Source organism: Cebidichthys violaceus, unplaced genomic scaffold, assembly GCF_023349555.1.
Source record: "Cebidichthys violaceus isolate CVI_PGR_0920_01 unplaced genomic scaffold, fCebVio1.0.p SCAF_17, whole genome shotgun sequence".
NCBI lineage: Eukaryota > Metazoa > Chordata > Actinopteri > Perciformes > Stichaeidae > Cebidichthys > Cebidichthys violaceus.
The window spans coordinates 14354064-14376699 of NW_027176340.1; the positions used below are offsets into that span (position 1 = coordinate 14354064).

A 22636-nucleotide genomic window follows, 5' to 3' on the forward strand; every position below is an offset into this window, starting at 1 on the left:
GAAGGCTTAGACTAACTTCAGTATACACTTTGCAATTTCACTTAAGTAAAAATATAAGTTCCAGTCCTTCCTCAGATTTCGTTAAGTTAGAGAGAGGACCTGCATAGATCAAAAGCTGACCAACAAGATGGTCAGGTATTTCATAAAGAGCATGAATATGTCCAGCTTTCACAGACAAACAGTTCGAAGCCCTTCGGCCTTAATCTTGACTACTTTTAGAGTGAGACATAAGAAAGCCAGCCTATCTCTGATTAACACCAGGTGGCAATGTTGCTTTGCAAAAAGGAGATCTGGGATATGATTTTCCCTCCTGTCTTGCTGGCACTTTCACAAGAGAAACTGCAACTCCATCACAAACACAAAGAGGGAGAAACATTCTGCACAGAGAAACTACAGAACAATAGATATTGTGCTCTGTATGAAAATAAACAGTTGAAAACAATAACGGTAATGTTTATGTGAAAACTACTGCATGAGAAGGTAAATTATGTCATAATATGTATTAAAGCTATGTTTCAGTAAAACGTGATTTCTTTCAGTGTTTTTGATACATCAGGCGAATGAGTTCATCAGAACAACAGCAAAAACAAGACAGATTTGACTTACAAAATGTAAAAATACATTTTTTTGCGGGTTTGAGGTTCAACTCAAACCCCAAAACTGTTTGCAGTTCTTCTTTTCAACACTAGGGCACCATAACAGAGGCTAGAGGTCAAAGGACAAAATAAATACGACAACAAGAAGAATTAGGGTTTTTTTTTTTTATAACTTCAAAATACAGTTATAATATGTAATATTTAAAGTATTTTCCATACAGGTTCAACATCGGTGTGTCTAAAATAGAAAAGGAATCAGTGATGTGACAGCGTGAAAGCGGCAGAAGGAGGTGGTGACCTCTGCGTCCTATGGAAGGAACTTTTAATTCTATATTCTGCTCACATGGTGATAAGAGTGTGCATGTGGGCTTTCGAGGATGAGTATGGGAGGAAGGCTCAGGGGGAGGAAGCAGGAGTGGGTGAGGTTTCAAAGGTGTGTGAGTACAACAGGCCGTTGGAGGCTCCCCCTCCCTGACCACAGGGCCACCGAGAGACAGCCTGTGCCTGTTTTTAATACTGGTCCTGCAGAAAACCAGAGCAAAGCAGCGTTCCGTTTGAAACCGGAATTCACCAGAACAAGTGTATCCTGATGTGGTGAGGAGGGGGGAGTAAGGAGGGGAGGACACAGGGGGCGCAATGTGTGAGGCCTCACTCCATCTCTTGTCATTTCTAGATCTGCAAAAGAAAGTGAAAAACGTTTTTTTTTTTTCCAGGGAGGTGAAAAGACACTAGGGGTTGTTTTGTGTGTGAAGATCTGTAGCCCTGAGTAACATTTCAATGAAAATATATTTATATAATTCACACAGAGCATATGCAGCATCTGGCTGTTGTCTACTTGATGCTAATATAGTCTTTTCCCCATGTGGTTGAAACTGGCGGCTGTCACACACTCATGTGACACTGCAGAGACAAAGCTGAATTACTTGAATGATCAGGGCTTTGATACCTGTAAAATAATAGCACACAGCAGTGAATTATGAGTCCTCTCCCATGACTGTGAACGACAGCTAACCAGAAAGTGCAAGTGACATATAATGCTATTTCCCAGTGTCTTTGTCCCTCAACTTAAGTTGTATACACTGACGCCTTAAGAAGCCTTATAATGTTGTAAAGATTTGAAAAGTCAAGAAAACAAAGTTTCAAACCTTTCTCTGGATCACAGAGAGCCCAAGTAACTGTCAAGGTTTTCACTGCTTCCTGGTGCAACACCTTTTGTTCTTTATTCACATGCGCTACCATTATCAATATGATCACTCTCAACTTCGTAAGGTGATGAAATGTCAATATTGTGTCTGCAAAAAACAAGCTTTAAAAGTGAATTTGCGCCGATTCTAAAATAATTTTGGGACTAATTTTTATTTAAGTAAAAGAACAAATATATATAATGTATATCCAGAAATACTCATTAAAACTTTCAAGTCCAAGACATTATTTGGTGGAAATGCTTCACATCAGTTGCCCGCTTTTGTTCCTGTTTGAATCAGAGTCTCTGGTGTTGACGGTTTCCATTATAATACACCAAACTGTCACTCTGATACGGAGGGGAGAAGGAGAAAATACTGTAGCGAGAGGAAAGGTGACAAGATTTGAGAATGCTGATCAGGCAAACTCCATTTCTGAAATCAAAGGATTATCTAATCTGATAATGCAGATTGACATAAACACAGATGAAAGGAAACCACCAGGTCAGAAGCAGCTCACCGTAATCCACAAATACCAGGAAAACATTTGACAATTAATAAACCAACAAACGGTGCACACTGTGTCTGGAAAAAAGTTATGAAACTTGAACAGTGTGTGTTTGTGTGTGTGTTTTTGTACTCTGCCTCGACTCTGCAGGTGCAAGAGAGAAGGCAACAGAGAAGAAGAGAAACACAGCTGACTGCTTTAATACATCCTTCATACTGTACTTCACTTCTTCCCCATCACACAAACACACACACACACACACACACACACACACACATTTTGGAACCGCAATCTTATGACTTGAACAGAGCGAGAGACAGAGAGGAACAAAGGGTAGAGATGGATTAGATCCTGTTTATTTGTCCTCTCTCTCTCTCTCTCTCTCTCTCTCTCTCTCTCTCTCAGTGTGTGTGTGTGTGTGTGTGTGTGTCAGACAGACGACAGGTTAGCTCTGGAGAATCAGCTTAAGCAAAGAGGTAAACATTTCTTCACAGGAGGAAGAGGAAAGTCAGGGGATTTATAGACTCACAATCACTGAGGATCAAACACAGAATGAACAAAGACATGCACACACACACAGAAACTAAACCTAGACGATATAAAGCACACGGATGCGCTTACATATTGCAGTAAAGTCTTTGTCAATTAATTTGTGGACACATTATATTCAACCTCTTGCTGGCAGCCATCGCTGTCACCCAGTTTTCCCTATGTGGCATGGACTAAAATAATGTGAATGACTGAAAGAAAACATGAGGAAAAGCAATAGATAATGTTGCTACCCTGAGCCTTCCACTTGGTGGAATGAATGAACTTCCCACTGACATCAGGACAGCAGAGTCGCTGCCCATCTTTCGGCGCAGGCTGAAAACCCACCTCTTCAGGAAATGCTACCCTGAGCCTTCCACTTAGCACTTATTGTATTCATACTAGCTTGTTGCACTTATTGTATATGTATTACTTATAGCACTAACTGTTTTTCTTGTTTCTGTACTTTGGCTCTGAGTTATGCTCTGCTTCATGCTCTTAGATGCTTGTTTGGAAAAGGAAATGTACTTATGACTTCTGGTGACTAGTAGTTCTCTTGATTACCAATGTTGAATGCACTTATTGTAAGTCGCTTTGGATAAAAGCGTCTGCTAAATGACTGTAATGTAATGTAATGTAATGTTGGTCTATCTGAGCTCCATGATAGCTTCATGGCTCTATGGATGTCAACATTGGTACATCAATCGGTCGGTTCAAGTCATGGTTTCCAGAAAATTAAACTTATTGACTTTAGCAATCTCTTGACTTTGTATCTAGCGCCACCAGCAGGTCAAAGATTTTGCTCATCCTGTGAGCTATCTCAATATCTACTCAATGGATTAGCACACATGTTTGCATAAAACATTTGAATTCAAGTGACCATAAGTAACTTTTATAGTTTTCTGGCCAGTAAGCAAATACTTGAATGACTAGCAACTGCCTTCGCAATCTTTATTACACACACTATTAAACACATTTGAACATGCATACTGACTCACCAGCACACACACACACACACACACACACACACACACACACACACACACACACTCCCGCTCCCACAGGAACTAGAATCCCGTAAAGACGAAATAAAAGCACGTTGCCTGAAATTGATGAACACTCACAGGTTGAGAAAAAAAGAGGTATTTTGAATTCTACAACTCCCTGAACAGCTCCAGTGAGACAGAGTTTGACTGACAGGTTGTTAGTGACAAGGTGTTGTAAACTTTCACTTCCTGCTGCTCTCTGGGTAGGAAGTGAAGTAGTGAACCTCTGACCTGTAATGACTTTGTAAAGATTCTGCTCAAGACTACACACAGTGAAGTAAGGGATCAAGTAGGGACATTCAGAAGATACTGGAGAAACTGGAAACTTTCAGCGAGATGTGCATAAAGCAACAGTAACAGGAGAGTATAATGTACGCACAGAGTCCAGTTAGTAAAAAGGTATGAATACCGTATAATTTAATCTTCATGATATGGAACTAGTTCTTAATGAAAGGAACGATGGAGTACAGTTTCAGGATAAACGCTATCATGGCCAACCCGTCCTCAAGAGTAAACGTGACATTTTTTACACAGGGTTGTGTGGACCGGTCTCTTTCTCTTGGATTGGACTTCTTCAATCTTTAGGCAGAAGAACTTTTACTTAAAGTAAAAAGTGTAAAAGTAGCAACATCGCCATTACCCCAGAACTAACACATCCCAGTATCTGAATGGAATTATGTCCTTTACCTCTCTGCTAAACGCCTCATACTTCTTAAATGGAAATATGTTTCACCACCTACCCACATAATATGGATATCACATCAAGAAGATTAGATTTCCTTGAAAGGTTCACTGAGAAACATTGAAAAAACATGAACTCCTTTTCCGGACTATGTAAAGACCAACAGTAGTTCAAGAGGATGGGTATAACTAAAGCCATAGAATGAGAGACAGAATGTTGTGCATACATACACACTTAAGAAAGCAAACAGACTGTTTTTTTTTTTTTTTACATAGGATTAAGTGCTGTATTTAACCAAATCCTCCCTGCCTTCTATTGGGACCCAGTACCTCGTGGTGATCAGGGTTCAGGTCTTGTCTTGTTGTGGCATAACACACTAACTTTCTATCAAATTCAGTTTTTGCCCGATGGTATTAAGATTCTGCACACATCATCTTTACACAATGTCAGTTTTGTCTTTGATCTGATTATGCCATAAGCCATTTGTAAGACATGTGACACATGGATTCTGTGTATTGCTGTATTTGTGTTTTTTTTTTACTGTTTACTTGCTGTTGGTATGGGAATGAGGGAAGAGATGCATGATTGTTTGTGTTATGTTGAAAAATTGCAAAACCTAATGAAGAGATTCAAAAAAATAACTTTTCAAAAGTATTATCAAATTTGCTTAAAGCAGCACAAGTTAAAGTACTCAACTCATTATGCAAAATTGCACATTTAATAATAATGTATATTGTATTATATAATTACAAAATAGGGTAGCGAGGTGGTGCAGCATGTTCACAGCAAGAAGGTCTTGAATCCTCAGTTCTGACAGGGTTTTTCTGTGTGGAGTTTCTTCTCCCTTGTTTACATTGGCTTCCAATTGGTTCTCCAGTTTCCTCCCACCACTAAAGCATACAGGCTAATTTGAATTATTTTATATACTGCTGGGTAGCTTGTGAATTTCCCCCCAGCAATAAAAAATGTCTTATCTTGTAATGTGTTTGTTGAGTATATTTCATATTAGTAGAGGTTAATATCAAATTTATGAAATGGAGTAAAATAATTATAATCTGAATTGTAAATTGTAAATGGCAAACAGACTGCATTTATTAGCACTTTTCTAGTCTTAGTGACCATTCAAAGCACTTTACAACACAAGCCAGCATTCATCCATTCACACACAGCACTGGTGGGAGAGGCTACCATACAAGGTGACAGCTGCTCATCAGGAGCAGTAAACATTCACACGCACGCAGTATCTTGCCCAAGAATACTTTGACATGTAGACTGCTGGGGCCTTCAGATTAGCGGACGACCGCTCTACCTCCTGAGCCACAGCCGCAACTGTAATGAAGAAGAAGTACAAAGTAGCATAAAATGGAAATACTGAAGTAAAATACAAGTATCTCAAAATTGCACTTAAACAGTACTTGAGTAAAAGTACACCTTACTTCAAACCAGTTCAAATTTCCCTTACTTTTGACCTGTTGCCTCAACACTGTCTCCTCTGGATGACATCATGTTTCTGAAAGATTTTACTCATTACTGCAGTGATATTTCAAAACATGCCTGTCCAGAATGGGCTGAATAACAAAAACGGCTCATACAAACAACATCATACTCAACACTGTGCTTCCTTGGGTTCTTAGCAATACACCTGCCATGACATAGTTTCTTCCCATAGCCAAGTCACGTATACTCACGGTCAGAAACACCAGTGAAATATACTCAGGGGCAAACTTTACCGTTAGGCAAGGTAGGCAACTAAAAAGGCACCAAACAGTTATAGATTTGTTATGATGTGTAGATATGAAAAATATTGAATATGTTTCTAACTCATTGTCCCCAAAATAACTTTCAAAAGGCACCAAAGCACTTTAGAAATATGCAACTCAACTGTATACTACTTACTTCTATATCAGAGTAGTATTAGGCTACAACAATTACTGGACAGAGAATGTTACTGGTTACGTTGTAGATACATATTTGACTCACAATATATAACAATTTAAATATGATGCATTATTTTTCTTTTAACTATCCAGCATCATATGAGAATTGAAAGCTCCACCTTGAACAGACATTAAGTAAATATCAGTACATTGTGGCGATAATCTTTCTCTTTCACTCTTCACTTGAAGTAAACATTTGAGTAAAAATAAATATTAATGATACTATTAGTAGTTTTACTTTGAAAAAAGGAAAGCCTACTTCTTTTACCACTGCCAATACCACTATTCCCAGATAGAGAAAAAGGGTGAAAAGTAAAGCAAGACTCTGTTTGTATTTGGCTGTGGTCAATCGCGGTCAGAAACATTGGTGAAAAACTCTTAGTGGAGGTCATTGCCAAATAGGGGTATTAGTTGCTTGCTTTGACATAACCACTGCGGATATAAAGTTGAGCATGGATTTAATAAGCAGAGGTATTTTGCTGGAGGAAACGTCATTAGTGTTATAAGGTAGTATGGCAAAAACATACAATTAAAGAAAATCTAGCTATAGCAGGCTATATCCAGCATCCAGGAGAACAAGTGAACTGCAGTCAATGAGCCACTGTCTGCCTGCTGTGGATGACATGATGGACTGCAGAGTCCTGAAGCTCTGCCCCTGCTGCTACACAGAGCGCTGTTCACTTATATATTAAAAGTTTAATAATATGGAATGTGTCAGGTGTTCATATCCCCAGCAATACACCTGCCAAGTGTGGAGATGAACAGTTCTGGAAATATGCGAAGAACACACAGACAGACAGAGACTCCTTGATGTATAGTTTGATACTATCATCACTAGAGTGACTGGTTGATGGATGAGTCAGTCAGAGTCAGTAAGCGAATGTTAGATTAAAAAAAACAACATACAACAGATTAAAAGAAATGAATAACTGAATCAAATAAAATTAATATTTTTATGAAATATAATAAATATTAAATTGAAGCAAATTCAACACAAAATAAATTATTAATTAATTGATTTAATTAATTAATTATGTTTTAATTATCTTTTAAATCTAATTTAAATTAATTTTGAATTAGATTTAGATTTTTTGAAATTATCAAATAGACATCTAATTCTAAACTCTACAGGTAATCCGTCAATGGACATGAAATAAACTATTTATTTATTTCATTTGGTGAATATTTTGAATGTGCAATAAATTGTCAGGCAGATGTAAATCTTGAGAGCACATTTTAGTTGCAAGCATAATTCTAACGGACAGCTGAAACATTGATATATTTCAAGTTCATCAGCACTGGATCTCTGGTGTTATTGGATTGTTTTCTTTCGTTAATGAGTTGATTTGATTCTTATTAACTCACCGGCCATCAACATATGCTTTTAAAGGTTGATTATTGTTGCATGCTTTTCTTAGACAATGACGCAATGAGGTACATTACCTGCAGCAAATTACTGACTCTGTAAACAGGTCTTGGGAGTCCTCGGACTGCCTGAACTTTGTGAATTACTCTTGAAGTTATAACTGACACGCCCTTCATTTTTAGGCCTTTCTCCAAACTCTGCCAGTTAGGATGTTTTGTGATGTTTTGTGATTTGGACTACCAGGCAGCTACCCCAGAAATTCTCAAATGTTTTGATCTATATGGGATTAAGGTACTGCACGATCCTGCATACCACTGAGGAGGTATTATATAATACAATCTTTGTTTTTGTCTCTTGAAAAAAGAGGAAGCAAAGGAAGGAACTAGGATTTTAGATGCATAAGAGAAAAGTGCAACATAAAAATATAATTATAGTGCACAGCGATGGTTAACCAAAGAAAATCACTGTTCACCACAAACACATGAGTCCTTTATGATATTAAAGGGGAATTCAGGGAGGTTTGTTTTCTGCTGTGGGAGGTTTGCATCTATCAAAGCATGTCAGCAAAGGTCATTGCATTGGTTTAACTAGATAATATGAAAAAATAAATGGTAAATGCTCTGTCACTGTAGGGTGAAGGAGGAGGAGGAGGAGGAGGAGGAGGAGGAGGAGGAGGAGGAGGAGGAGGAGGAGGAGGAGGAGAAGCACTCCTGGTTGGTTTGACTTTACGTTTGACCTTTTCGGGAAGGAGAACTAATCCTTGAATATAATAGACTGTAAGATATGGAAAATGACTGCGCTGTTATCTCTGTTACCCTGGAGACCATCAGCAGCACCCAGGGCTGCTGCAGCTGCCAAGTTATTAAGCATCCAGTTTGTATATAATGGAAAAATACCTTTTCTAAGGTTCCTCTATTTATTCTTTCTGCCTATAAAATATACTTCTTTTCATATTTGTGTCAAGCATGCAACTACAGCTTTTGTGTTGGAAAAAACATGATTTTTTTTTTATCAACATGTGCCCCTTAAACATAAAGTCTTAAATAAATACAATATAATTTTTTTTTTAAATGGTGAAGTTATGTCTGTGTCTTCAAACAAGACAAGCTAGAAATTGGAAACTAAGTTTTTCCATTTCCATTCATTATAATTCGGTCTATAGATGTTTTGAGGAAATTATTAAATCATTTGTCAAAATAGGAGATAGCCTCGTGTTATAATGAGACTTAGGTCAAATTAGACTTTGGTCAATGGCCTAATCAAACCATCTTCACTGTTTCCATTATTTAAAATAACACTATGCTGCAGGATTCCAACAAAACATAGATTTAGAGCATGATGAAAATAAAATAAAAATTAAATCAATCCCCCACTACTTCTGTCCTGTATGGGTTTCAAATATCAAGTATATCTAACATGACCTGTTCGTGACAGATTGCTTTACACCCCTGTTTTAATACCTCTTGCTCGCATTTGCTTTTTTTTTTTTCTTTGCAAAATTCCCAACACTTGAAAACATTATTCAAATATATTTTCTCCCTGGATGGAAGCGGCTGCGTCTGTTTAACTCTTATCCAGTCAAATCCAACATGAAAGAAATAAGATACCACAACAAAGAACCGGAACCGCAGATGGCTCCTGCAGATAGCTTAAAAATAATGGAAAAGTGAGCTGTATTTATGCTGTCTAAATACGCCGAATAAAGACTTTGCACATGCAGAACATTAAACTTGTAAATAATAGCCAACACCATGCCCCCCACCCCCTCCTCCATGCAGCCCCCTTCCTCTAATCTATCTATCTATCATTTACACAGATCTGCTCCAGTAAATGATGCATTCGCTGCATTAGATGTATTTGTTGTGCGTGTTTGAAAAGGCGGCGATAATCTGGGAGCGAGAGATAAGAAATGCCATTTATTCCGCGGCACTTTGGAGCCTATTTCCCGGGCCGATCAGCCCCCATTCTCCCGACACCTCCAGCAGCTCGCTGATAACGATTAGGCTATTTATTATCTTCACAAAGAACAAAGATTAGCCAGCACCGATGAAAAATTACCCCGGGATGGGTTATAATCAGTGGGACCCAAGGATCCTACCAGCATTGGATTTCTCTTTCAATCTGGGGGAGCGACTCAACACGCACGCACGCACGCACGCACGCACGCACACACACACACACACACACACACACACACACACACACGCGCGCACACACACACACACACACACACACACACACACACACACACACACACACACGCATTCAAGCACGCGTCAATGCAATAACTTCTTAGTGCAGAAAATTATTAATTTGATACACAATGAAAAAAAAATACTACATAACATGTAAAACAAAATAACATCATAATACTACCACTATAGCCTAAATAAGTATTACCAATCCTACAGCAAATTTCATTAAGATTAATACGAATAATGAACGTATATATTAGCCTACTGATCTATTGTCATTTTTTGTATTATATACTATAGTGACATTTCATTTTTATCTTTATTATGAGGTAAAACCACTTCCTTTCAATGGCTGTCCTATAATGAGATTCTCAGAGCTGAATCGGGCTGTGACCTCACTCTTTCTCCTGCGCTCGTGTGAGAAAAAGACCAGTAAAAAAAGAAGGGCGGATTGAATTAATGTCAAATCCTAAAATGGAAGTGGATGTTCGCCGCCGATAAGGTTTTATCGCCACGCCAGATCAAAAGGGCTCACGCTCAAAGCATGTGTATTTCCACATTATCATGCTGATGAGCTCTAATGCTGCCACACTTGTCCCTCCGGTATGTTCGGCTTTCTTCAATCTATACGGCAGATTTCCTCTTAATACTGCTCGAAAGAAATCGTTTTCTCTGCGTAAATGATGAATTTCAGTTCTTTACATTGCAGTCTGATTAAAAACACAGCCGGATTTATCTAAATATAGGCCTTTTAATCATCCGACGTTGCAGTTTATTATGAACTTTAAGTGGGACATGAAGGGAAGTTGTTTGTAAATAAATGTTTTAGTAAATGTTAAAAAACAGCAAGATAGATAGATAGATAGATAGATAGATAGATAGATAGATAGATAGATAGATAGATAGATAGATAGATAGATAGATAGATAATACTGTAGTTATCAGACTGATTAAAATCATGTCACGTGGTCCCTTTATTTTTGTTTTCTTATTTGGCCATCCACGTTTTGGCTACACTACCAACAACATAAGAAGAGCTCTAATAACAGTATGTTCCAATGACTGTGTTCCAGTTAGATTAACCCACGTGTCCTGCAAACGCATAGCCTCGTGAATGTGTTGTGTGTTTTCGCATTTCAAAAATTGGGCATTGTTGACAATATTTTTTTTACAAGGGTGGTAATGTTAATTGCTCCAGAGAGGTTTTGGCTATACCAGTTATTTTGCCAAAAGGCAAGGCAGGGAACCAAATTAAAACAACCACATCTGCACAGCTGCATCAACATGCGCTAGAAGATAACCGAGATGCTTTACGGCAACCTTTTTTCTTAAAAGTTCACAAAATGTTCTGCTCATGCAGGTGTGTTTCCGCAAGAATATTATTATATTCAATATAATTATTGAAGACATTAGAGTTTGTTCATCTAATCTAATGTAATGTCATATTTATAGTCCAACTTGGCAGTAGTTTTCCACGCAGTGTTTGTTGGCCTGTTCTTCGAAATCACAGTATACATTCAGGATGATGATGTATTATTAATGCTGCCAGTGTAAATATCAGTTGCAGTGTCCTTCCTCGAGATCATCCGCTGGGACTGCAGCAGACTACGGGCAACCCCCATCTCTCTCTCTCTCTCTCTCTCTCTCTCTCTCTCTCTCTCTCTCTCTCTCTCTCTCTAGAAAAAGTTCATGTCCTGATTCTGTTTTTTTTTCTTCACTCAGAAGCACTGACGTCAGGAGACGGCGTCAAGCAGGCGGCAGTGTCTGCCGGTCGGGGCTGCACGCGCTCCCTCTTCAATTATTGTCTGTCAATCATGCGCGAGGGTAGAGAGAGGGAGGGAGGGAGAGAGAATGTAATATGTTCAACTACTCATATAACATGTTGTTTCTTCACTTAAATATAAAGTTAAGGGGTGAATAATAAACCCTAAACAAATCGTAACATAGGTGGACCTTCTATCGTGCAGATTAAAACTCTTAAACTCTTACAGTGTTTTGTTTAAGGGACATTGCTGTTTCACATTTTATTCACTGATAAACGTTTCCTTAAAGGGTGAGAGTGTGAATAAGGGCACATCATGACAACCACAACAAAATGATTATATAATTATATGATGACATTGAATTTAAATACAATTGTCACTGACATATGTAAACACACCAAAACTACATGTCAGTAATACTTATTTTAATCTTGGCGTCTGCATGTTTGGTGTTTATATATGGAGACAATGCAGGGACAGCTCACCCCAAAAGATTATTTGTATAATCATTTGTCTGTGGTTGTCATGCTGTGCCCTCATAACAAACATATTCACAGGGTAGACTAACAGCTATAAATATGCAGCCTAATCATGATAATAAGTATCTTAGTTTATGTTATATATTATGTTTCAAGAAATATTACACTGGTGATGAACATTACACTAAAACATCCAATTCCATAAAGTACAGCAAAGTCATAATATAGGCCTGGCCCTGATTAGCCAGGCCATGTGTCTCCATAAGAGTGTTATAGAAGCATCTTTTTCTGGTGTGGGGGAACCGCCTCTGAGGTTTTTCAGAGGTGGTGTGTAATTGGCTGAGTCAAAGCTTTAATGGAGACTCCGCCCATGAGCTTGACAAGCCTGGCCCCGCGCTGTCAGCCACAGTTATACGTGTTGCTTTTAGTCCCAGTGGACGGAGTTGACTCTGACAAACACCAGCCGACTACTGGAGAGGACCTGCAGCAGCAAAAAGGGGACAGTTTTCCAAAGACGCGCGAGCTAATCAGACGCTGCGGATAAAACAGCATTGGCAAAGGTACGGCATGTTTATCTTAGTGTCATGTTGAGTGAAGCACCGTGCGTTTTAAGTGAAAAGGCGCATTGGGTTGTGGATGAGTAGTGAGGAGAGCGATGTAGTAGTAAATACTTTGGCATCAACGCTCGCACCACACGAACTGCGTTTAGAGAACTGATGCACAACACCCCTGTCTTAAAAATATTAACATCTGATGTTTGCTTGGTGCAGGTTTTCAGTGCCAAATTCGACTCGATGTCCAGGAGAAGAGAGGGAATTTAAGTCAGAGGAACCATAACAAAAGCATTAGTCCGCTACTGTAAATGGACACAGTGAAGATCTGGTAAAGGGCACACATTTTAGACCATCCTCTCCCTGGATATTCGTTTACTACAAAGCGCGCTACACAGAAGCCACAGCGATGGATGTGGCGGCTGATCAGCCCCGCTGGATGCATCACCATGCCATGCTGAACGGGCAACACCCGGACTCTCATCACCACGGCCTTGGACACAACTACATGGAGCCCACGGCGCAGCTCCTGCCTCCGGATGAGGTGGATGTTTTCTTTAATCACCTGGACTCACAAGGAAACCCGTACTACCACAACTCCGCGAGGGCCAGAGTGTCCTACAGCCAAGCGCATGGTAAGATGAGCTACAAGCGGGCAACTTCAGCCAATAGGCCCACACACAAGCCACAGACTCGTAGTTGGCTTTGTAGTATGAAAATGATTAACTAAACAAAGTTATATATACATTTCTGCAAACAATTGCCTACGTGTGTTATGATAATCTTCAGATCACTGTATCTATTTTAACACAATTATCAGCGTAAACATCATCTGTCAGTTTTCTGCAGTTTGATTTAAATGAATACTGTTTGGCCTTGTGAATAATTGCTGGCTCATGAGTCCCATAAACTAGTTTGTTACATTCACGCTGTCACATTTTTTTTACATTAACCCACACATTTGGGATTATAAATTTTTTTACAAAATATTCACATTTAAGAAAAAAATACGTGTGCAATCAGGAACATATTGGTTAAATTATGCTATATTTTCTGAATATGTGTCAGGCTACTTTATTTGCACTTTAAATCAGGCCAGTGAGTCCGGTGAATCAACAAGTCTACTTTATTTTGCATTCAAACTCGCATGCGACATAAAACACCACACAGTTTCTCTAAATCGCTAAATCAGTCTTTGTCTTTTGTATTATTCCCCAGCACGTCTGACGGGGACTCATCTCATCCACAGCCCGGGGATTTCATGGCTGGACGGAGGGAAAGCAGCCCTGTCGGCTCACCACCACAACGCCTGGTCCGTCAGCCCCTTCAGCAAGCCCAGCCTCCACCATCCCGGATCCGCGTCCCCTGGCGGCCTCTCTGCCGTCTACCCGTGCAGCAGCAACTCAAACACGGTCTCTGCATCCTCGTTAACGCCGCCGTCCCACTCCAGCCCGCATCTGTACACTTTCCCCCCTACACCACCAAAGGACGTATCACCGGACCCGGGGGCCGCGTCTCCCTCCGCCTCCAGAATGGACGAGAAGGAATCTATCAAATACCATGTGTCGTTATCGGAAGGGATGAAGCTGGAGGACTCCAGTTCGCTGAGGAGCAGTCTGGCCTCCATGAGTGCTCAGACCCCCTCCACCCACCATCCCATACCGACGTATCCCACCTACTCCCTCCCGGCACATGAGTACGGCAGCAGTCTGTTTCACCCGGGCAGCCTGCTGGGAGCTTCATCCAGCTTCAGCTGCAGGAACAAAGGCAAGACACGGTCCTGCATCGGTGAGTCCACTGAAAACACACCAGAGACTAGTCTAAAAATAAAATAAATGAAATCTGAAAATAGTCAGACAGTATTTGGAGTTAGAAGCATTGTCTGTGAATTTATTTAACGACCTAATCGGTCTGCTGTTCTATAGCGAATCAGTGGCAGTTAAACTGAACTAAAACAAAAAAATAGTTTGTCTCAGGCAAATACAAAATAACGTAATGCATTTTTGAATCATCCCATGGCACTCTATTTGTGTATCTGTGGTGCAAGGATGAGTTTATTGACCAAATAGTGCAGCTTTGCATCGTTTTGCTTTTATATGCCACATTTTACTCTGTAAATATTCCTAAAAGGATAATTTCACGGTCTTGTTACATCACACACACACACACACACTCACACACACACACACACACACACACACACACACACACACACACACACACACACACACACACACAAACATACACAATTAAACTGCATATTAATATTGAAGGGGTTTATGAATCTTATATAATATTATTATCACACAACTCTTTGAGGCTATAAAATGATCAAAGAAAAATAAATGGTAATTATTGAAGAATACTCTCCTGCTATCTAATATAATTTACTGTTTAAAATTAAAACATCCTGTCAAAGTCATTAAATATATTCCAAATGGTACAACATTTTCTTTTGATTTGTTATGACTTTAAACACAGCCAGCTATAATGCGTAGGCTGTAATTTGAGCTTTCTTATAATTTTGGAAATTGTATTATAATAATAATAATAATAATAGTAATAGCCTAATAAATAATACGGATAATACTATGTTTGCAATGAATGCTTGCAGAGGCCTAAGCCTGCACTTGACAGTCCTCCGACACAGAGCGACTTTGATAATCCTCTTTGTGTTAACCGTGACTCTGTAATTACTCCTGGCTGCAGCAGAACAGTGAACTGGAACCATCCCAGAGGTGTGAAAGGAAGATCTGCAGGTGCACCGAGCCAAAAACCTCAGTATTTAGGCTAGGAGTCGCTTCTCTGTTACATAATACATTGTCCTGATTATTTGATTACCGACCAGGAGACTCCCAGCTTAAACCTGCGTTTAACCCGTTCATTAACAGGATGATAGTGCAGGGTAACCTAAACTCACTTTGAATAACGTGTTTTAATCAAATTAGAGCTGGCATATCAACTGGCTGCAAATGTAGTTTTACAACTTTATTATTAATTATAGGTTATATGACTAAATGATTGATGTTGTTATTACATTTATTTAAGTTTTTAAGTATTTCCTAAAAATATTTACCTAAATTATTATTATTTTTGTCTTCAATGGTTGTAGTTTGCCTCAGGCGCTTGGAAGGCTAAAAGGTTTTCAGCATCTATAAAAAAAAATTCTCAAGTGGAATTAATTGGCTCTGCTTTTATAAAATACAATATATATACTTTTTCTCCATCAGGCTGTTTTACAGAACATATATTTTATGGAAGTCAAGCATTGGTGCTCTCGCTTGACAGCACAGAGGGAATATATTACTGATTGTGCAGCTAATGCTTCTTAGACTTTTAGCTCTTTAGTGCTTCTGCTAATGCCTAACAGTTACCCTTTATACTCCACTACAATACTTTTTTTCTCTTTACTCTCTGTATATAAAGTTATATATAATCTGATGTGCCCACATGACATGCATACATAACATAACATAAAATAAATCCCTGTTAGAAAAAAAAGATGATCAACATAACAGTATCTTATAGTTTAGTGACCATACACACAATCATCATTAACACAAAGAGATAGATCAAAGAGCAGGAGGAAGTTGTATTCCAGCCAGGTATCAAATTTAATATCACAAAGTCACTTTGTTTTTCTTAAGAGGGCCGCGAGTGTGTAAACTGTGGAGCCACCTCTACACCTCTGTGGAGACGTGACAGCACTGGACACTACCTGTGCAACGCCTGTGGGCTGTACCACAAGATGAACGGCCAGAACAGACCACTCATCAAACCCAAACGCAGGCTGGTGAGTCCCATCAGTGTCTACAAGAGAGCAGCAGTGAACGAGTGTGTGTGTGTGTGTGTGTGTGTGTGTGTGTGTGTGTGTGTGTGTGTGTGTGTGTGTGTGTGTGTGCATGTGTTGGAGATGGCAATACATAAAAAGAGTGTAAGGAGGAAGGAGAGGAGGAGAAGGTACAGTTCAAGGAACTTTTATATTTTTCCAATCAGTTTCCAGGAATTGTTCTTCTCGTTCACCTCTTGCTCCTTCATGCTTGGTAGCATTGGGACTATCTGCGTTGCTTCTCTTATCATTATCACTTCTGATACTGTCATTGATAGCAGGGCCAGTACCCCATTCCTCAAAACAACACAGGACCTCACTGACAGTTTATGGCTCATAAAATCTGCGATTATTTATTTATTTATTTTTATTTGTAGGACAAGGTGCTTCAGTAAGAATTTGTCCAGTAAAAAACACATGATTTTGAATTTATCAAATAAACGGAAGGAATAAATGTGCATTTTTGGGTTGCCAAGCAAAGTTGACATTTTGTCATTAAAAGACAGTGAGTCTGTGTCAGTGTAAAGTGACAGAGCAGTTATTTCCCATCATGAACTGCTTCAAACATCATTGATGCTGCATCTCACTCATCCTACAAATAACTTTGAAACTGTTTCAACTCGCAAGCCAATACCAATGGCTAAAATAATGAATGGCATAAAAGAATCATTCCTATTTGATCATTTTCCCAATAATTAAAAAGTCGAGCTATATTTCCAGCCTCAATGTATTCATGTAACCCTGTGCACAAGTTGTGTCGCGATGCAGTAGGAGCCAGCTCTGAAATGAAAGCAGTATTTGAGACGTCAACAGACGCTGCTCATTAAATCAGTAGTAGCCTAATTAACAATACGGCAGTGGGCCATCACACCTTTAAACCAGGACGTATGTAGTACATGGTTTTATTTTGGAATTCTGGAGGAAATGACATGAAAAAAGGGAGACAATAGAAACAAAAGCAGTGTTTGTCCCAATTAAAGCAAGATTGTGTAATTAAAGAATGCAAATGCACGATAAAACTGCGCAACTTCACACATTGAAGGGAAATACAATGAATCGAGGAAATGCGGGAGAGCAACGAATTAAAACTAATCAACAAAATATATTATTTTGCAAATATTGTGCTTATAATTTAGAATCAATCATTGCGATTAGTTTCAGATGATCAATCTGTTTGTTGACGCATGCGAACTGATAAGTCTGCATCGCTGCGACAAACTAAATCTATGGCGACTGACCTGCAGACCTCGTACGCAAACAGCTGCCTGTTTGACACAAAATATACAAGTGTTTTATTTTAGCGACTGTTTTGCTATAATAGCATATAAAACAGCCATATATCAGGCCTGGTTTACGTATGACATGGCCGGAGCTCGCAGAGCTCCAGAGCGCCTTGTTCAGTGGCAGCAGCTCTCCAGTTGTTTCCTATACGGATATCTGACCGGTCCAGATAAATGAGCAGGGCCAGCGCCTGTTTCCTTCTGCGGCCTCCTAAGTATAGGCTCACACCTCATTCCGTAGTGGTCAAGCTGTCCGTCCACCACAGAGAAAGTACTGCACAGTGAACATAAAAAAAAAAAAAAAAGACTGGGAAAGTTATGGAAGCTGATGTTTGACAGAATTTATGAAAAGAACGCTGGTATGATGATTCTAAAAATAATTAGGTTATTTCAAGTTTACTTAGATAGTTCATTCATTAGAACATTTTCACTGAAGGTGCAGATTAATTAGATCTAACTCAGTTAAAAGCATAAAGTAATCAGGTGTGAAGAATCCATCATGAGCCTCTGGCTGTTAGGGCTCCTCAGTCATCATCTTAAACTATGCAGTACTGAGCTTTGTGCATGCTAATTAAGCATTTGTACTAACAAAATATTTTTTTAAGAAAAAACTTTAAAAAATATGTCCTGGTTCCAGACTCTCAAATATGAATATTTTCAGTTTTTCCTCAATAAACTGAATATCTTTGGTCCGACAAAAAAAGACAAGCCTCCAGAAACTTGTGATGGGCATTTATATTTTCATGAGGTTTTATTTGCTAAACAATTCTTAAATTAAAGAAAAATATTTATTTATATAATAATCATTATTTGTGGCCCTAATGTCATGACAAGTTTAAATCAATATATAAAGTTAAACTATTATCATACATTTTACATACTGAATATTCTTAAATGTATTCCTAATCTGACTCATGCTATGTCTGCTTGTGATATTGAGCTCTAATCAAAGCTTAATATCTTTCCACAGTCCGCTGCCAGACGAGCAGGCACCTGTTGTGCTAACTGTCAGACGACAACCACCACACTCTGGCGGCGCAATGCAAATGGGGACCCAGTGTGCAATGCCTGCGGCCTCTACTATAAACTGCATAACGTAAGTCTTTGACTGCTCACCAAGTTGGGCCCGACAGGGTCAAGTAGACGGGAAGTAGGCTGGCAGGTCACACTGATTGTTGAGGGATAAGAGAGGCAGAAAAGAGAGAGAGAGAGAGAGAGAGAGAGCTGTTTTACTCTCAGACACTGTTGGACTCGTTGGTGTTTTCTTTCTTTGTGCTTTATTGTTTCCATGGTAGGCGTAATCCCCTTGAGAGTCACAATGGTGGGACTGTTGTTGAGTGGGACAGCCACAAGGCTCCACATGAATAGTGTTAAGACTGGAGGCATCAAGGTTGATAATAGGTGCTATGCATACTTATAAAGGATGAATTTGATATTTTATATGTTTCTTGCTGTAAGCAAATCCTATATCAATAAATAAATAAAGTATTATCTGTGTAGCCAAAGCCCGATATACATTTTTTCTTTATGCCATTTACCTCCATTGTTGTCAGAAAACTATTAAAAATTATCAATGTGCCACACAACTCCACATACAGCCTTCTAGTTCAGATATACATAATAGAGCACCAAATGTGTATTAATCTTCAGATAAAAATAGTCCCCAACAAATGCACTGTTTACTACTCTTTGAGTAATGTTTGGTACAAACTACAGTGTCCAGCTGTGTTAGGGAATTATTCAGCTGTGAAAATATTGAAATTGAAAATATACACCTGTAACACATTTTTTCAAGATTAATGTATAGTCCATTTAGGTCTTTTCATGGGATTTGTTGACAATAACAACAATATAGAATTTTTTCATCCTTTAAGGACTTATCAAACTTAATTTAAGTCAGAAATCCCAAGTTTAAAAATGTATTTGATTACATTTTTAAAATTAATCATTTCTGGGTTTTAACTTTCCCTCCAAACTTTAACCAGATCACTCACATCCTCACTTCTCCCTCGCTACACAGGTGAACCGTCCGCTGACCATGAAAAAGGAGGGAATACAGACACGCAACCGAAAAATGTCCAACAAATCCAAGAAGAGCAGGCGGAGCTGTGACAGCTACGAGGAGTTTTCCAAAAGCTTGCACGAGAAGAGCACTCCTTTCAGCTCTCTGGCAGGACACATGTCCATGGGCCACTTGCCGCATTTTGGCCACACTGGACACATGCTTCCTACGCCCACCCCGATACACCCTTCCTTTGGGCACCCGCACCACTCTAACATGGTGACGGCCATGGGCTGAGATGGCGAGGAGAGGGGTTAACATAACGCTCGGCAAACCTGAGAGGTTGTGTGAACGGTGATGAGGGTCTCACTAGAGGACAGTGTGTGCAATGTTACAGACATGCAGTTTGTGTGTCTTCATCTTGATTGTCTCTTGATTGATTACGCCAATGGTATGTTGGAGAACAGATGTATAATGGGAGGAATAATCGTTGTACTCCTTATGTATAGGTACCTATTTTGATGGAGGAAGTCAGAGAGGGATATTCTGCTTCCTGTCGGACAGGCACCCACATGTAAACACAAAAAATGTCATTGCACCTCATAGTTTTGTCCCCACTGACAGCCTGACTGACTGCAGTGTGGCTCAGTATGTGCTGAACAGGTTTATAGTAACTGTGAATATTGTAAATGTGCGAGACCGAAGGGGACGTCCCCGGCAAGGGAGATCACCTTCGCAACATTAAATGAAAATATGCTGGATTTTTTTTGCTTATATGGACAATTTTAAAGGAATTTTCACAAAAGAAAGAAATCAAACAAAAAAGGTTTATGAATCCTAATTTGACACTGTTTATTATAATTATTGTTAGTATAATTATTATTGTTATTCAGATAATTTATTTTCACTGCCTTTTTTCTTTTACTATATCACCCGAATCATAATATGGATACTGTTATCCCATTTATGAATATATTTTTAGCTGAAGCACTATCTTTGAGCTGGTCAACATTTATACTCGCAAGAAATAAAGAGATCAAGTTAATTACCCCACTGCTCCTTCTATTCAATATCCGACATTCAATCATTAAGTCTTCATACTAAGAACACATACAGACATTTATTTGGCTAATTGTGCTGTCCTCCGTGCCATAATGGGACATGGTACCACACTGAACAGATACAATTGACCCTCGTCATGAAGGCACTATGTTTAATTAATACCTTAAATTATACTTTAATTATATTATCTATCTTAGGGTTATCTTCTGTGCATCACTGCTCTGTAGCTTTCTACGCATCCTTGTTTACATATGGATCCATCTTCAGAAATATGCTTATGCGCTTTCTTGCAAGATGAGAAGATTGATTTCACTCTCATTTTTGTATGGTAAATATGAAGCTACAGCCAGCAGCCGGTTAGCTTAGCATAAAGACTTGTAACAGCAAGTCTGACCAAAGGTAACAAAATCCAACAATTAACACCTATAACATCCATTGACTAATTTCCTGGAGTCCCATAAGTTACTGCACCAGGCCAGGAAATTGTCCAACACATAAACCTCCGTAAAACCACGAGGCACCGTGTTTACACTTATATTTGTATGGATGAAACAGACAAGCTCTGGAGGTGATGATAGGCAGATGTTGTTATCTTTGGAAAGCTCCTTGCTAGCTGTTTCCAGTCTTTGTGCTAAGCTAAGCTAACTACCTGCTGGCTGTAGCTTATTTACCGTACAAACACGAGAGTGTTATCAATCTTTTCATCTCAATCTCTGCAAGAAAGTATTAAAGCCCCCAAAATGTCAGACTATTTCTTTCATAGTTTTAAGGGTATAAGCCACTTTACATTCAGATGGTGCTAATATCATTATGTGAGGAAGATCTTCGCAGCTGAGGAAACACTATGTATATGTACAACTTTCTATTAGTCTCTATATCATAACTTTTGATCAACACTTCTACCATTCTACCAGATTCAGAGAATCCATGCTTACTATTACCTGCTACCTGTCACAAAAAGCTGAAAATCTGGAGGCAATTGTATACTGTTGATAATAAAGAAAGCATATAAAACTAGCAGTGATGACTGAGAACATTTATTTCCTTAAATTAAAAAAACGTAACATCTTCTCATTAACAAAAGCTGCCATGGTATTTATATTTACTAAAATGACCGGGACATGCAGGGCATTTGTAACTCATAAAACCTGCTTGGCTGTATAACAGGTAATTCATAACCCCTCTTTTATAGAAAACCTTTTCAATGATGCTCAATAGTACAGTATCAATGCTTTCAAGTTACCCTTCTAACCTATGTTGACATGAACCACTACTTTTTAATTAACGGGTTACTTTACTGAGCACTGGAGATTAGTGCTGTTGACAGGAATTGAGCAGGTTGAGCCATATGTTCCCACAATTACTTAACCAGTTGCATCTGCTCACTGGGTAATACCCTTATTAAATGGGTCGTCTCGTTATCTGTTATATGATGCTATTACTACAGTGATATAAGTCATGTCCTTTTACTATGAAAGATACATTTTACATCACTGCTAACCATGTTCTTTTAGACTTCTGAATATGATTTTCCTCTTTTACAAGCAGTTACCATCATTGCTCTAAGTTATGAAAATTACGAACTATTTTAAAATAAGCAATTAATCACAGTGAACTGCTCACATTATCAT

The 22636-nt window shown here is 38.9% G+C and overlaps 1 protein-coding gene across 1 annotated transcript; it reads left to right on the plus strand.

Annotated features, from left to right (window-relative positions):
* Nucleotides 1-12727: 12727 nt before the first annotated feature.
* On the plus strand, nucleotides 12728-22012 carry gata2b (GATA binding protein 2b). Its single transcript, XM_068712682.1, has 6 exons — nucleotides 12728-12841; nucleotides 13052-13467; nucleotides 14051-14620; nucleotides 16480-16625; nucleotides 18912-19037; nucleotides 19962-22012. The coding sequence occupies exons 2-6, from the start codon at nucleotides 13242-13244 to the stop codon at nucleotides 20238-20240; spliced, it is 1347 nt and encodes a 448-aa protein (XP_068568783.1). The 5' UTR covers nucleotides 12728-12841; nucleotides 13052-13241; the 3' UTR covers nucleotides 20241-22012.
* Nucleotides 22013-22636: the final 624 nt, after the last annotated feature.